At 37.0% G+C, this 17,235-nt stretch overlaps 1 protein-coding gene across 6 annotated transcripts in view; it reads right to left on the reverse strand.

Moving 5' to 3' along the window:
- Window positions 1-310: 310 nt before the first annotated feature.
- Window positions 311-17,235, reverse strand: part of KDM6A (lysine demethylase 6A) — an 82,505-nt gene continuing 65,580 nt past the window's right edge. For 2 of the 6 annotated variants that reach the window (XM_009283022.2, XM_009283021.2), the window contains 8 exons: window positions 15,119-15,267; window positions 13,989-14,103; window positions 11,639-11,826; window positions 10,260-10,401; window positions 4,960-5,086; window positions 3,549-3,719; window positions 3,208-3,286; window positions 311-1,221 (listed from right to left, as the gene is read on the reverse strand). In XM_009283022.2, coding sequence (XP_009281297.1) covers window positions 3,230-3,286; window positions 3,549-3,719; window positions 4,960-5,086; window positions 10,260-10,401; window positions 11,639-11,826; window positions 13,989-14,103; window positions 15,119-15,267 — 949 coding nt within the window. In that variant the 3' untranslated portion in view covers window positions 311-1,221; window positions 3,208-3,229. Of the gene's footprint in view, window positions 1,222-3,207; window positions 3,287-3,422; window positions 3,720-4,959; window positions 5,087-10,259; window positions 10,402-11,638; window positions 11,827-13,988; window positions 14,104-15,118; window positions 15,268-17,235 lie in introns of those variants that run through there. The other 4 variants (XM_009283024.2, XM_009283023.2, XM_019473060.1 and 1 more) reach the window with 2 other exon arrangements.

Raw genomic sequence — 17,235 nt, forward strand, 5'->3', positions numbered from 1 at the left:
TATTGGTCTGTTATTGCAAAAAGTGCAATTTAACAATAAACCAGTCTGAAGGTCATTTCATGTCTTGAGGATACATACCATATATTTCTTTAAAAAGAAACATACTTTTGTAAGCAATACTTTACAGTAGACACCTCAAATCTACCATAGATGTAAAACTTAAAACGAGAAAAATTTAGTCTCTAAATCTTTATACACATATTTATATTCGAGTTTCTATATATATTATATATATACACAAGCACAAGAGTATATATAAAATATATAAAATCAGATTCAAAAAAGAACAAAAACTGGGCACTGTACATAAAATCTTTTTAAAACTCAAACAATAGAAAAACTTTAAACATTAAACAATTTTAATAAAAGTTTCTGTACAATGCTAAGCAGTTTTATTTACATATAGAAAATGTAATAGGAGTAGTGTTTGAAATTACAGAACTCCTTAAAATTTCAATGGCAGGTAATCTGGAAAAAATAACAGCATTCCATTCACAAATATTTTCAAGCAATAAATATGTATTTATAAATAGTGTAAATTTACATCAAGATTAGAAACAAAAATCACAAATCTGAAGTTTATTCCTTAGTCTATGTGCAACCCATTTATCTTTGTGACTTGGCTGTTAATTGTTTTAAATTTTATTTAGGAACCAAAAGTGTAACCGTCATGGTTTCAAAACAAGACAGAAAAACATAAAAGCAGTAAAAAATTTATATCACCTAACTCTTCACATTAAAAAAAAAAAAAAAAAAAAGTTGCCCAAAGAAAGACTTAAAATTTCTAACTACCTTACAAAGAAATGACCAGCTAAGCTAGTACTTTTTCCAAGGGAAATTCTGAAGGGGAAAAATGGGTGAAACCAACTCATCAGCCCAGAAACAGAGAAATACAAAAGAGGTGGTCTTCAAGTCAGTAGTCTGTATAATGTTGCCAGTTTTGTCAGATATATACAAAACATGGAATTATTTTTTTGAAGTACAGCTGGATGAGCTTTATTTGTTTTTGAGTTCTGGAGTAGGAGGCAGTGCTCTCTCCTGTCCAGTTGGTTGACACTCCGCACTTGGAAGGTTGCATAGACACAGCTTTCAGCCAGCAGCCTTACGGGATAGCTACAAAAATCAGTGGTGCAGAACTGGGTCACTTCCTGAATATCAGAAAAGTTTTCATTTAATGTCCATGAAAAAATGTCAAGATGAGGAGGATGGCAATGGAGGAGCCTGAAAAAGAAAACATTAAATTACCTTTTCTACAAGGGTGTAAAACTCAGTTGTTTAACCAAGACCTGCACAAATTGTAACCGTGAGAGTTTAAAGTCACACGCACTACTGTTTTTACACTTCAGGACTCCTTTCAAGTGGATACTGGCATTTTTTTCCAACTTACTCAAATATAACGCACATTTTACGACTACCCTCCATTAGGATTTTACCTATACTGCAGACTGGAGTATGCTGTGGGGATGTCTGTGTTAACACGACGTGAGCTGCAAGTCCCACTGTGGCAGCAAAGAGCTCCATGTGGGCTCAGTATAGATATATCTTCATATACTCTAAAACAGGGATTCTCAACCTGTTTACCAATGGGGGGGATTGTCCATTTGTGGCCCTCTAAATGCCCTGCGGGCTTCATTTCCACCACCACCCCCCCCACCTAAACAGTAACATGTAACCCTGAAGTTAGGGTATCTGTGGAAAGGGTCTCAGATTCTCTGACATGGGGACAAAGTTGGTTGTGTTTGTTTTATTTATTTATTTTTAATCCTGGAAGACAACACCAGAGTGCCTCAAGAGTGAAGTAAGCCAGATGTCTTGCTCCTGCCTGCTTTCAGGAGACAAGGTCTAGAAGATACCTATTTCCCAACATTGCAACTTTGAGGCATCACCATCAAAATACTGGATCTTTGATAGCATTTCCTTCTCTCATCAGTCCTGTCATGACATGGAATCCCTTCAAGAAGCAGCTCACAGTCTTTGAAGACACTTTAAATCATGCCATGGTACCCACCTATGAAACACTAACACTAGCTGATCCCCACGTTTGCTCCCAATACTTTACCCCAAACACAGAGCCTCTCTCTGTTAGGCCTATTGCACCTTTGCCATCTGAGATTATCTTCGTCCTGTGACTTGCAACAAACCTCAACTCTTCTCCTAGATCTGAGATGTCACTTTTAGGCTCTGACTCTTCTCAATCGAGATTGTATCCCCTTTAAAAGAAATGAATGTGCACACCAATTTCACAGGAGAACAATTATTAATGCCCTCTAGGGCTGCAGGTATAGGCTTTCGTCGGGGAGGGAGCTACTCACAGGTTGAGAACCCTTGTTCTAGGGACAGTATCATCACTGTTACCTCTATAACGTTATAAACACAGACAACAAAATACCCCTCCCTGCCCCTTTTTTCCATACAGAAACGTTCTTGCCCATTTCCACTCAACTGGATGACGTATCTGAGAACAGGTGTTTACTTATATGCTTTTCTATAACAGATCATCACTTCGAAATTGCAGTATTTCACAAACTAGAACGACAATGGGCTCCTAGAAGTATGAATTGAAGTTCAACCACCTCAGGCTCTGTAGGACCAATGAAGAGAAATATATTCAGAGGACAAGGTCCCGCACTCTCGACAGCCTCTACTGCTGAACCTTGAGGCCTTAGCTCAAAAGGTCACAACCTATCATGCTAGCATTACATGAAATAATTGTCTAAACACACGTTTTCTGCAGCACCTGGAAATGAATCAAAAGGCACCGCCGTTTCTGGGCTGTTGTATTTAATTCAACATGAAATTCTCATAACACTTTGTCCAATGTTTGTCTCCTCTGACAGAAAGGCAAGGCTTATAAATAAATCCAGCATCGCTTTCACTGTGATTACAAACAAGCCATCTTTGCCTGAAACAATGAAACCTGGGCGAAATGTTAGGACAGTTGTGCTGACACAGTTCAAAGCAGGAGGCTGCCATATATAGCACAAAGCTATAATGGCAAAGAGGCTTTTTGCTCTAAATTGAAATGCAAAGGAGGCCCCAAGCCAAAAGACAGAACTCTTTGAGAGCATCCACTTGCTAAGCAGAAGGACAGTGCTGATTTGGGAGGGGATGGGTGGGGAAGGGGAAGGAAGGGGTCTGAGTGCATAGGATGCTCTGCTGCTATACTGACTTCATACCACAACCAATGTATTAGAGATGCTCTTGAACCTGGTGCTAGTTTCTCCAAGCTTCACTGTCCTGATTCTTCCCATCTCCATCTGATCCAGTTATGGTCTTCAGGTGATCTCTATTGGATTTTTAAAGCCACAACTTTATGAATTGTAACATCATACTTTTCCTGAAAACTCAGCGGTTATGTTCTGCAGTAAGTTACTGTACTATTTCACATAATTCTGACTCTTCAGCGTTTTGTTCTGTAAATATCACACACAACCCATACCTCCATTTGAATCAGAAAGTCCACGGTACTCATACAATGGAGTACCAAGACAGTCTACAACTGCTTTACAAATAATGTATTTATGCACCCACTTATTAATTTGACTTACTAATGTAAATTGATCATAGACTTGCATCAAGTCCTCCATTTTGTACTGTTCTAGCACCACAAAATTTTCCAGGTTCGTGCTTATCTTTCGTGCACAGTCTTGGCAATGTACAACATAGGTCTTTCGAGAATTGCTCTCACTAGTGACAAAAAGCAGATCAAAGACTTCCACCTATTAGATAGGAAACAGAAAGTCAACCGTTACAATTTCATTTTTTAAAAGTTAAACCATGAAAACTGTATTTTCTTTAAGATTTACACCCTTACCCTGTGCATGCAAAGAGAATAATTAGATTTGTTCAGGGAAAATCTATCCTCCTAAGGCTCAGGCAGAGAAGTGAAATATTGTAAAACCACTAACATCACACTTAGGATGTCTGCATGAACAGCGTGATGGGAAAGCTTTTGGTCAATATTGACAAAGCAGGATTCATACTCTGAATAGGGGTTATTCAGTAAGGTGGGGATTTATAACAATTATACCTATTTTCCTTTTCAAAATTTGTCTGCAAAAGTAGTTGATGATTTCTTTCCTTACTACTCAGTCACATGCTCATCCTGCCCAAGAGGCTCAGTCAGAAGATAACTAGAAACTCATTTTCAGGGGGTAGGAAAATTTTATTTTCTTTTAAGCTTCATGAGAACTATTATCCAATACTTTAAAGGAACTATTTCAGAAAGTAGAATAAAAAAATTCAGCAAAAAGGTATATCCTGTGAAAAAAATGTACTTAAATTCTCTCTTTTGGGGCTGCTGTTGACTTCTGAAACAAAGACAGATACACCTTTAAAATGAAGCTCAGCAGATCAAATTATATGCAGGAAGGGATAACAACTTTTTATAACTGAGAATTGAAAATCGACCTAGTGAATAACAATGCTGTGGAAGTACTGTGGAAGAAACTGCAGCAAAATACAGCCTATGTCTAGAAAAGCTCTTTGAAGACAGTACTGCATCACATATATGTGCTTATAGCATATAGTAGATGCTGCAACTTAAAAGCAAAATTAAAATAGCAGCAAAAAGGTATATCCAGTGAAAAAAATGTACTTAAATTCTCTCTTTTGGGGCTGCTGTTGACTTCTGAAACGAAGACAGATACACCTTTAAAATGAAGCTCAGCAGATCAAATTATATGCAGGAAGGGATAACAACTTTTTATAACTGAGAATTGAAAATCGACCTAGTGAATAACAATGCTGTGGAAGTACTGTGGAAGAAACTGCAGCAAAATACAGCCTGTGTCTAGAAAAGCTCTTTGAAGACAGTACTGCATCACATATATGTGCTTATAGCATATAGTAGATGCTGCAACTTAAAAGCAAAATTAAAATAGCAACAACAACAAAAGACAGGACAAAATTTAAAAAAAATATGACAGTAGTACACAAGCCCAACACATTTTTACTGACCTCACAAATGCTACAGTAATGAGCTGGCTCGTCCTTTGCTCGCCCATGCCAGACAATCTCTTTTCCTGCAGCAATTAGAGCTTCCCTCAGTGTCTGACACTGTTTGAGAGTTCTTAACAGGCAGTACCTGCAACCAAAATCAGGTGTATATTCAGTTCAATATTCAACTTTATAGCAAGATTCAAGTAGGCTTAAATTTCTTCCAAGACCCTGTACCTGGAGTTTCCTCTTCCTCTGGGATTTCAGAAACAGCTGGCTAATAAGAATCACTGGACCCATGACTTATGCAGAAGTTAGACCACATGCTTATGGAGCTTTGTGGAGATTTGTTCCATTTCAGTACTGCCCCTTGCCCTGCAAACAGGCTGTATCTTTCATTTTTTTACTGGAACACATGAACGCTCTTTTAAGCACAATGAAACAATGTGTTTTCAAAAGCAATTCATGTATTTTATTTTGAACTATAAGTTAGTTTGAACTGCCAAGTTCAAAATATCTGTTCACATTTTGTGTAAATGACTATAGCCTATCCAAAGAACCGTTTTAACATCCTAAAAACCCTGTTACTTCCTCAACACTATTAAACTTCCAGTTATCCAAAGTCTGGAAACCCACGTTCTGACAGTCCTCTTCTGTACTAGAAAATCTAACTTGTTTTCTTGCATTGTATGAGCTACGTAAGTTCTCTAAAAAAAGAGCTGGCAAAATAGGTCGCCAGATTTCTAAATTACAATGTTATTTACAATAATTTTTAGCTCTCAGCGATCCTATTTATTTGAGCTGCAGCCTTTGCAGCCTTTAATTTTCTCCTCCACAGGGTGGTTACGTTACATGCTCATTAGATGCAGAAGGAAGATTGAAAAAATGTAAGAGGAAGAATAAACATTGGACAGAAAACAAAGTGCTCAAGAGTTCTATCAAAATGTTTTCAACTTGATCCTTCTCCCATTTTAAAGCCTTAAACATGTAATATATACGTTCTGTTTTTTTTTTTTTTAAAGTTTCTTTCATGTGTTTCCAAGTAGTTAACAGAATCTTAGGCTTACTTTGAGATACTCTCCTCTTGATGTGTTACACTCAGACTGTTCATCTTCACTAAAAACAAGTCTATGGCTTCGTTAATACCCTCACTGTAAGAATAATGCAAAACTGAAAGCGTGTTTCTGTTCAACATCGTATTTTCATACACTGAATTTCAAGAAAATTAAACAGCTCATTTAGCTGTAACTCCTTCAACACTTTTGAAGTTTGATGTTAATGGGACTTACGATGCTAAGGCCAACCATATGCAATAGATCATACATTAATTCACTTGGGTGTTGGGCTAACGTAGACATGCTTCTGACAAGTTCAGTAACTTTGGTATAGCATTCTTTTATGCAATACAGCCTGATTTCAAATAAACTTAAAAGCTACCATTCTTCTCTTCTCGTCTCTTCTGCTGTTAACTGGAAAAATCTCTGGGTATGGCAAAGAGCAACTGGAAGCACATCTGCACACTTGCCACCATTGTTCTCCACTCTTGACTTCCAAAGAGTTTTCAAAGTGTTATTTTCAAAGAGTTTTCTAGTGTTACAGTTGTGAAGAAAGAATTGCCCAAAACGTAACTCACATACAACACTGCTGCAATGTTTGCCAAATTTGCAACCAAAGCTGAAAACAATAGCTAGAAGGTGAATTCCTCCTCCTTGGATAAAATTCAGATCCTAGTAATGGCACTTGAAAATGGAAACGTTAACTATTTCATGCTGTCAAAGAATGGGAGAAAGCATACTATCTATCACTTTGAAAATGCACCACAATTTCCTGAAGTATGGGAAGCCTAAAGAAAGCCAAAAAGGTGTCCAGCAGTGTCACAATGTATGTCAGCTTTTAGTACTGTAGGCCTGCTTTTATTCTTGTACGGTAAGAATTCAGCTGAAAGAAAATCTGGACCATATCTCTCTCTCAAATTCTTTACAGGTATGGCATAAAGAGTACGAGTAAATCATGTCCAGTCAAATTCAAATATTTAAGAGAAGATGATTTTAAAATGGACATCATCCTGATTTATTCTAGAAGAGCAGTGAGAAACCTGTTTGAATATTTAGATATCCAGTAAAACTTCTGGAAGTGTGGAGACCATCCCAATGGCAACGCAAAACTGACCTCTTTGTATCTTCCAGTAATGTATCTTCCCTACTGATACGGAAATGTATTTTATCTGGCTTCATGATTTTGTGCAAAATCATTTCTCCCATGTCATGTTCTTTTACATTTCTAAAACTATTTTTGTAGAAGAACTTATTATTTCAGTTACTTTGGAATTAATTTTTTAAGCCTTTATTACCATGTTCCCACTACCTCTAAAATTCTTCTCTTCCTCAGATGCATTTGTAAAAGTCCTTGCAGCTTCCATCTAAGAGAATTGTGGTTAATTTTTCTTTTCTTGAGGGTTGCGCTCCCTCAGTCAAGTTCTAAATCATTCTGTCTGCCCATGTTCCTGCTCATGATTCTACTGTTAATATCAAATCTTTAAAAAACATTTCATGAGAAAGTTTCAGTTTTTGCTCTTTGTCTTTTATCTTGCAAGACAGCACGGAGTTGCACATTAACTAAAAATATAAGGCGGCTTCAGATTTCTTCCAAAAGCAAAGTTTCCTTCTATTATTTTTTTCCCTACTGCTATTCTATATCTTTTCACCATAAATCCCAATATTTGTATGTATTTATATGTATGCTTAAGTTTTAGTTTATTGCCTATGTAGTGGTTACTCTCACATAACCCAGTAAGACATATTCGTATTTATCTTCAAATTGGAATTACAAACTACTTTTTATTGTTTTCCAAGAGCTGGTCTTTTGTACTATTCTGATACCTAAGAAGCCCCAGAGACAGAAATCAAACCACTTCAGGTATCTTCGACATCCAATTTTAGATAAAGACCTGCATTTTGGCAAAAAGGTGACAGCTGTGTCAGTGATACTTTTTTTTTTCCTGATGACAAATGAAAAGTCAGCTATTCAAGATGAAGTTCAACCAGCTGTATCAGAAATCACTATTTCTCAAGTGTTTTTATACACATGCACACACACACACGTATAAACACACAAATGTCTGTATTTTTTACATAATAAAATCCAGAAGCAGTGGACAATAGCTACTTGCCAACTGGTGCCATTTTCCTGCAGACAAGCAGTCCATAGGAAAATTATGCAACTGCTTTCCTATCTTAAGGAGATTCACGAAGGTTTCTGCATTTCCAGTATGCTTACAAAGCCAAGGTCAGATACTAGACCTGTTTATTCTGGGGACACCCTTTTCTAGTAACAGCTATACCGTAACTATAGAAATGACCACAATGAAGAGTTATCTCAGGTTACTGCTACTAGACGCTACAAACCAGAGCTCATCATTGGATCTTCTTCCCCGCCGCACACATAGCATGGAACTTGAGATCTGGCTGACAAGTAACTTGGATGGAGGGCTTAATCCCAGTAAACTGGAAGTGGTTTCAGTAGACTGGAAAAAGCAAAACTCATGCAAGACCAAAGTCTGTATCTGCTCCTCAGCATCTTTCTTTATTTGTAATGTACACCTAAAATTTAGGTGTCTCACTAGAAAAAGCTCAGCTGCTGTCAGCCAGCAAGATAATAGGGAACAACCATTTTGTCCTCTGTGTTTCTTCACAACATTTTAAGAGATTCTCTTGGAGAAGGATGCTATGCTCAGTCATGTTTTTCTCCTTTTAAGCCTAAACCATGGCAAAAAACCCCCGAACTTGTGCAAATGCAAAATACAGGTGCCAAAATATCGAAATCATATTTTCCAAAAACATTCCAGAACTGTTTCAAGCTTTACAATAGATGCCTGCTGGGCTTGAGAAGATATAGAAAGGTAATTGTGAAATAAGTTTGGGTTGTTGTGGGGTTTTTTTGTTTTTGTTTTTTTTAAATATATGGACTTTTTGGCTTCTTCCCTCCCAAGAGGGAAGTTTCTCCCCGTTTCTCATTTCTAAGTATTCAGTTTCTCCTCTCCCTTTTATGACAGCTGGCATCCTGACTATGAGCACCGATAGCTTAATTAAAGGGGCAGGACTGCCAAGCCTTCAGCAAAGATTTTCTTTACCCTAGATATTAGTTTCTAGATTTTAAGAAAGTATTCACACATAAATGCTATTCCAAAATCTAGCTTCACAGTGACTACAAACCTCCCTCCCTGTCTTCAACTTCCAACATTCTTGGTCCTTACAAAGTTACCGTTTCACCAATTCCACCATTCTGAAACATGTTCAAGCCTAAATTAAATTCCTACTGTAAAAAGGTGTCTCACTCAGATGTCATCAATAAATCCTACTGGGGGAAAAACAGAAATTCTTTTTCTTTGCCCTTTTTTTGCAAGTTAACCCACCCATTTTTTAAAGGTCCATTTAAATTGGCAAATTATAAAAGGATTCAATGCTTGTGGATCCAGTATGTTGAAAAGACTAAGAAGTGCTCAAGCTAGAAGCTCCTTTGGTAGGCTTAAGGAAAACAGAGAGTGCTGCTACCAGAGTATTCTCATGATGAGTCATTTGTGTTGGAATTCCCCCCACTTTCTTTAGGACAAACCTACAATATATGCTGAAATGTCCGTTCATTCCTCAACCTAGGTATAATGGTGCTGCAATATGATCTATATTTGCTTGAAAATGAAATCTTTAAAGAAAATTACTAAAGATGCTCCGAGCCTGGAATTTTCCTGCATTTTGTAATATGCGTATGAGAAATGTCACTAAACTCAAGCATCATTTTACACATCAATTACTTCATTATTCAGAATAAAGAGCAAAGGGAAGGAGGCTTTCAAATTCCTACTTGCCTTTATTTAAAACATTTATACTGGATCTCCAAAAGACAGTGTGTGAGCACTAATTAGAAGTTCTAGAAATGTAAAATTAAGTTTAACTTTGCTGTAAAAATGACTAAACATTCTAATTCTAATATTTGAGTTGATGACCTAATTTTGTTATTTCTTATGGTATGTACTCTGAACAGCTTTTGTCATCTCAGTCAACTGTTTCTGTAAACTGCTGTATTAAGTCTATGGCGTATTTAACAAAAAAGTTAATTAGATCATTCTAAAGCTATGCCACAATAACATCAAATACAACGTAATAAAACTAATGATATCCGAAATGGATTCTTTGAAAAACAATATGAAATAATTTTGGCTTGATTCTCAGGAACGGAATCTTACAAAGGATTACTTAGAAATCAACTATTGCTTTATGCTTGAAGAGGAAATGGGTACAGTAAATGTCCAAATAAGTAAAACTTACTTTATCATTTCAAAAAGCTTTGGATCCGAGACCTTGATATTTCGAGCCATATTCCATGAAAGATGAACCATGGGTACTATGGACTTTACGCTCTGCAGTTTATTCCACTCGTACCGTTCCACTGCCAATTTATATTGACAGGCTATACAAAAGCAAAAGTACAGAAGCAATTAGTCAAGTTAAGAAATAAGTATCAACTGGAGCCAAAATAATTTGATTATAATCAAAATTTACACCCTTTAGGGCTAGATTAAACTTCATTCGCAATGACACATTCATTCCAAATACACTTGAATTCTATAAAATTTCTTTTAAAGTATTTATGATGCTAAAAGAACGTACAATATCACAGCAGCAACAACTATCTGTGAAAACAAGTTGCTGACAAGCATTCGATTTCTATGGTGAAGAGAGAGCAATATTTCAAAAAGGGTTCCTTAATAAATTTGCAAGTATTTCAGATTAAAAAAAAACAAACCAAACACCCCCCCCCCAATAACTGTTAATAAATCGATCAAAAAAATTTTCTGCACATGTCTTGAAAAGGAAGACTGCACATTGAGAGATTTGTTGCAATGAGTCAGATTTTTTCATTAGGCAGCCTACTCACCCCGCCCTTTTTTTAAAAATGTTTTACAAAATTTACTGCGACTGAACATGTGTCCTCTGTATCAGTCAATCATACAATCCTGGAGATATACTGTTTATTGCATCATAATGAAATAAAGACACACCTTAAACTATTTAAGAAAACAGGAGTTTTTTGGAAGTACATTCCGTTCAAATGCTTGACAGAATCTCATTTTAGCTGTGAAATTTCCTTCTACTCTCACTTCTAAAAACCTTCCAAGACCATGGTTAAAAACTAAAAACTTCTAGAATAGTACGTCTGAAAAACCCAGTATTCCTTTACGAACAAGATTTTACAACTGTTGGCATTTCCTGATGCTTTCACTGAAGAGCAATTAAGTAGCAGTTGTTCTGAAAAAAGTTAGATTGGACAAGTCCTCAACTCATACACAAGCTATAGCACAGTCTGCCGGGTAGAAAAAATTTTGGGAGAAAAAGTTAAGAAATGGCCTACAAGACAGAGTGTATGAATTCATCTAAACATTTTATTCTGCTGGTGTTTGCTACACAACTGGATTTTTACAAGTCCGTTAAATGGGCAAGTGCAAAGACTGCATTCTTACTGCTTTCCCCTCCCCTCTTACCAATGGAATTATTTACAGCTTCAACACAATGTTTTAAAATACAGTACGTTCATTTTTTTAATCTAGTAAAGCATGGTAAATTAGTAAGAAATGGCAAGTTCTGTGGCATATATAGTATATTATTACCTAATTACGTAGTTCAGCACAGGTACTATTCAACCATACCTGTAAGAGGGCCAACATTCCACGCAATGTTGTTGCACCAACCAATAGCCTGAACCCAATGAACAGTGCCAGCATTTATCCACACCAAATCCCCTGGTCTTTGAATAAACCTATAAACTGGGACATTGGCTTCATACAAATCTTCCAAGTTTGGCCACCAAGATCCCATTAGGAAATTCATATTATTCCTGAAACAATAGGAAAAATGAAGTCTTCAGCATTTATCAGCAGACATATTAGTGGTTGATATGTCAATGAAATTTCCTGTAAAAACTGATCCCCACGATAAATGCTTTCTGCATCTAATCAGTGACCCAGGAGGACTAGTCAAACGGAAAGTTTCATCTATAAAATTCCTGATCCTAATTCCACATTTCACATCCTGCAATACATTAAAACACTTAAACCATCTGTCTGCCCATGTGAAGTCAGTTTATGGCTTCCACTTTTGTTCTATTTTCCTTTCAATTTCCCAGTATTTTATTAATGCTGAGGCAGAGAAATCCTTGGTCAGATCTAGTGCGACACTGGTGCCGAATGCTGCTTTTTTTAACCAGTGACTAATTTTATATACTGAGCGTACCAGCTCTTAAGAATGTTTTCTGTTTTGAACAACGCCACCCATGTACTCGTACTGTCAGTGTATGCACACAAAGCTTGTCCACACAACAAGCAACCTGTTGACACCATCTCAACTGTGATCCACAGGTCTATGCTACATTCAGCCAAGAAATGTCAACCCTCCCGAGAAGCATGAAACGCACCTCCATATGAATTTCCTAAGCACCAACTCTTCCACTATGGTTATGCAAAATACATACTTCTCTCCCATCCTTATCCCAATTTTATACTGTTTCTATACTGCATCATGGGAGATCATTCGCAATTCACAGTTTTCAAAGACAATTCAGTGCCTCTATCAGGCACTCTAGACATTTTATGAGGTTACCAAGATCTTAAGTTTCTCTGTCACCCTCAGGAGGACAGTGTCATGGGGGTAGAAGGCACGTTGTCAGAGACACTGCAATTGCATCAGTGGAATTACAATTTTGAGATGGCTAATTTTGTAAAGGTGGATGAAATAAGAAGAGTTGTCAGTAGACAGGCAGAAAAAATACAGAGTACAGAGACACAGAGATGAATTTGCAGAGCTCTAGAAAAGTTCTGAAGAAAGTCAGGAGCTTAGTCCAGTTTTAACTGGGCAAGATAAGAAAAAAAAATTCTCCCATAAGATCAGCTTCAGAGGCTACCGCTTGAATACTAGCATGATTAAGGGACACAACTGCTCCTTTTTTTTTTTTTTTTTGGGGGGGGGGGGGGGGGGTGGGTTGGGGGGTGTTGGGGTGTGGTGGTCATGTGCATATGTGTGTGTTGTGTTAGGTGGATGCTTTAAAAACAAAAGGCACAACATAGAAACCCCAATCTTAAAGCTGGCTGAGTATTTCCCCAACGGTCAGTGCACTTTAACTTTTCCAGCAAGCTACAAACTTGTAAGTGTATGCAAAGCATGCCATGACACCTCCTGGGGTCCGAGTAAACTAAGCTCTCCCTCTAGATGCAGCAAGAATGTCATACTATGCCAAAATACCAATGACTCTGTACTTGCTTGTGTACAACATGTACATTAATCATAATAAAGATTAACAGCATACATCACCAGGAAAACACTTTATTCCATCACTCCTAAAAAAACCAAACCAAAACCCCAACTCCTTCACCCCCAACTTTGTTCCATCACTCCACTGCAATAGCCCTAGAAGCCATTACAAATGCATCACCATTTGGTCATAGTAGAGGTCAGCTTTAATATGCATGATAGAGTGCCTAGATAAACAGCAAGGACCACGATGGATTTTCTGATGTGGAAATGTTACTTCTACGAAAACTGGATTGATGCCACATAATACACATTGGTAGCAGACAGCCTATGCTTATTATACTAAACTACTGATCTCCCTTAATGTAGTATAAATTTGAATCTTGAACCTCGATGAGCATTTGCTACTATCAATCTCTCACTTCTTGTATTTCCTTCATTCCTTGAAATGAAGTTTGAAATGTCATTCCTTGAAATGACATGTGTTTCAAAAAAGCAAATAATGGACCTAATGTTTATTTTTGACAGCAAAGCTATCACAGGCAATCCAAGTTTCTGTACATTGTACAAATGTCGTATTTTGTATAAATTCTAGATTTTGCACTTTGACTTATTTTAAAAGACTTTTCTGACTACATGGAAAACCCGTAAAATAATGTCCTCTTACAACGCCCTCAGTAATTTCCCCCCTTAGGTCTGAGAAAGGCATAGAGAACTTGATAAAAATAGAGAAAAACAGCACGCCCAGCTTACTTTTCACAGAAGTCATTCATGACACCCCAATAGCTTTCAGGGACAACAAACCATTCACAGTCACCTGGACCAATATTTATATTTACTGAACAAAAGTTGTTATTTTCTTGATGACCTGAAATTTAGAGAAAAACAAACACACTTTATGTAAGGCTGATCTATCAAAACAACACTATGAAAATGCAAAGTTACAATTACTAAAAAACCCTACATCATAGTTTAAGTATTTGTACATATTTTTCTATGAGACTTACACGTACTATTTCGGTGCTTCACAGTGTTAAGAAATGCAATTAAGCTACCAGTGGCAAGAGAATTCTGCTTTTGTTAGTTTGTGGAAAATGAAAAGCTGGAACTACCAATCTTGTGAATCTGACCAATACTTCAGCAGTTCCCTTTTTGTAGAAATAAATGCTTCAAGATGCTAAAGCTTAGATTCTGTGTTTTATGATAGCTCTTGACAGTCCCAGTCAGGAGCAGAACTTCGTGACTTCAGGCACTGAATAGACAAGTAGTAAGAAATCAGTCCCAAAGAGCTTTCAAAAATCAATGTAGAAACGCCAGTATTTTATCTTCTTTTGACAGCTGGAAAACTGAGCCATAATCCCTAAGGGAACTATCTAAACTTGTACTTCAGAAAAAAGAGACCCTGAAATTTAGTCCAGATCCCTCAAGTCTCAGTCCAGTGCCCTAACACAGCACTATTCATTATGGAGGGTTGAGTCCTATCCTCAGACAACAAGAATCTAAAAAGTAAAAGTATATTGATTTCTATGATTGCACAAGACCTACTTTGGAAGCCTATAAAAACTTTCAAGGCATGTAAAATACAAATACTGTCCAAGTACGTAAACCCATCCTCTTTCTCCCCTTAAAGAATCCAGTACTGCATGCAAGAGGTTAGTATAGTAATTATCTAGCACTGCAGAAATCCAGAAATTTCCACTATAAGGTAATTTAGCACTTCATACACGCAGAGTTCAGTTAAACAAGAAATTAAAAAACCACTGAATATGTACAGTTTTATCACGTTTAGGCATGCTGTAAGATACGGAATATCTGCAGTGCAGTTAAATCAATACCACAGCAGTAGAACCTGATTTTTTTTCATGCAAAGAGATTATACTCACCTGGTGTTCTGCTTCCTGGAACCTTCATGTATAACTGCACTGTGTTCATGCCCAGGATGGTATGACCAACATGGCTTAGAAGATTTCCTGCTGATACCACACGTACAAAAGCAGGAAGTTTTGTCAGTTCATGGAGTTGCAACTTCCACCTGCAGCAAAATAGCAAATCGACAAACTGTGAAACCCCAAAACTCTTAGAAGAGTTTGAGAAATATAAACATTTTCAAAAAGTTGTTAGCATAGGAGATAAAAGAGCAGACAACCTACTTCTATGTAACTTGACATCTCTGAAGAGAGAAGTTGAGACAATGCAATACCCTTAACTTGACAGTTACAGAAATTTAAATGACAATTTCATTTAAGGGTGAGCTAAAAGCCAGGGTGACCGGACTCACTCTTGCAAGTTAGCCAGTCTGCTGCTATACTGCCAGAAAATTCTGCTTGAAATTTACACCTCGGTGTACATCTTTTCCAAGTTAAAACAGAGCTGTGCTCTCCTCACACTCTAAGCGAGTCAGAAACTGTTAAGCATGCTTTCAAGAGCCAAATGATACGACGGTACAACATATGTCAAGACTGTCTGAACATACCCTCGCCTGTGCACAAATTGCTGTGACCAAGAATGAAGTTAACTACATGCATGTGCTACGGAACTGAACACTTGCATTAAGAAAAACACAGATCTTCAAACACAAAAATCCCAGAACTTAAGTGTGGAGCTCTGTAATATCACCCAGGTATCTGCGTTACTCTCCTAATTTTAAAATATTTCCAGACTGTCTGAACATACCCTAGCCTGTGCACAAATTGCTGTGACCAAGAATGAAGTTAACTACATGCATGTGCTACGGAACTGAACACTTGCATTAAGAAAAACACAGATCTTCAAACACAAAAATCCCAGAACTTAAGTGTGGAGCTCTGTAATATCACCCAGGTATCTGCGTTACTCTCCTAATTTTAAAATATTTCCAAATATAGTCAAAAATTTGACAGGCTAGTTGAGGGGAAAGACAGTTTTGTAGCAAAAGCTGAGACTGTGGATCAGAAGATCAGGCACTTACCTGGGATCCTACAAGAACTATTTCAAGTGTCAAAATGCAATTCCCTATGAGCCTCAGCTTAGTTATGCTTAGGTTAATTTAAAGTCTCTCTCCCAGTGGTTTGCTCTGAGTGCTAATTTATTAGGAACAATTTTGCATCTACAGATGGAATTTTCTTTAGAAAAAAATAGCATCAGTATTTAAAATTTTGTAACAATCTCTAATCACATATGTATGTACACACATTGATCTTTCAGTGACTATACCACAAAAGACTTCAGCATCTTAAGCGGGCCTTATTCCCCAGTTTCAAACACCATAATCTTTTCTTCTGCTCTAAGGGTTGAAGTAGATCAGAATTTTTGTACTGCAGCTGGCAGGGCTGAGAGCCTAGACATGCTGGATCTTTTATGGAAATATATACTAACTAGAGATTGAACCAAATAAAAAATTATTACTGGACAAAAAAATATGCTTTCAGAGTATTTCTAATACTTCCTGATGTTTTTCTGAGCTACCTTCATCTACTCAGAGAAAGATACGTAGTCTAAAGAACACACAATTTATTTCTTTTTTTTTTTCAGGTTCTGGCAAAGGTATCATGGCTTATTCACAGGTAAGCACTGGTCTGATCTTTACTACCTATTTTGAACCCTATTCCTGGACAGAGAAGCAAGAGCTATGAAAAAGTGGAAACAGAAAGGATGACAGTAGGAACAAAAGGAAACAAAAAAGAAGTAACAAAAATCCAGACAAATAAAAATCCTTTAATCTTACAATTTCTGTGCAAAGACTGAGAACTTGGTATTGTCAGAAGTAATTAGTTGTAAGCAAACAATTTAAAGCCTCGGAATGAAACAAAGGGAATGTATTGAAGGAGGACTAGAAAGAACAGTTTCTGATGGATGTTTAAGTTCATTTCTGGAAAAATTAAGATCCTGGAAAGAAAAGCTTGAAAGGGGATTTTAGGGTGAGAAGGACTCTTAACAACCATTAAAAGACCAAAGGTAACAATTTAATTGTGGAAATAGGGTGTGCAACTGGAATTGGGTTTAATCAACAGACTGATTGATG

The sequence above is a fragment of the Aptenodytes forsteri genome, unplaced genomic scaffold (genome assembly GCF_000699145.1).
Source record: "Aptenodytes forsteri isolate BGI_AS27 unplaced genomic scaffold, ASM69914v1 Scaffold2, whole genome shotgun sequence".
In the NCBI taxonomy this organism is placed as follows: Eukaryota; Metazoa; Chordata; class Aves; order Sphenisciformes; family Spheniscidae; genus Aptenodytes; species Aptenodytes forsteri.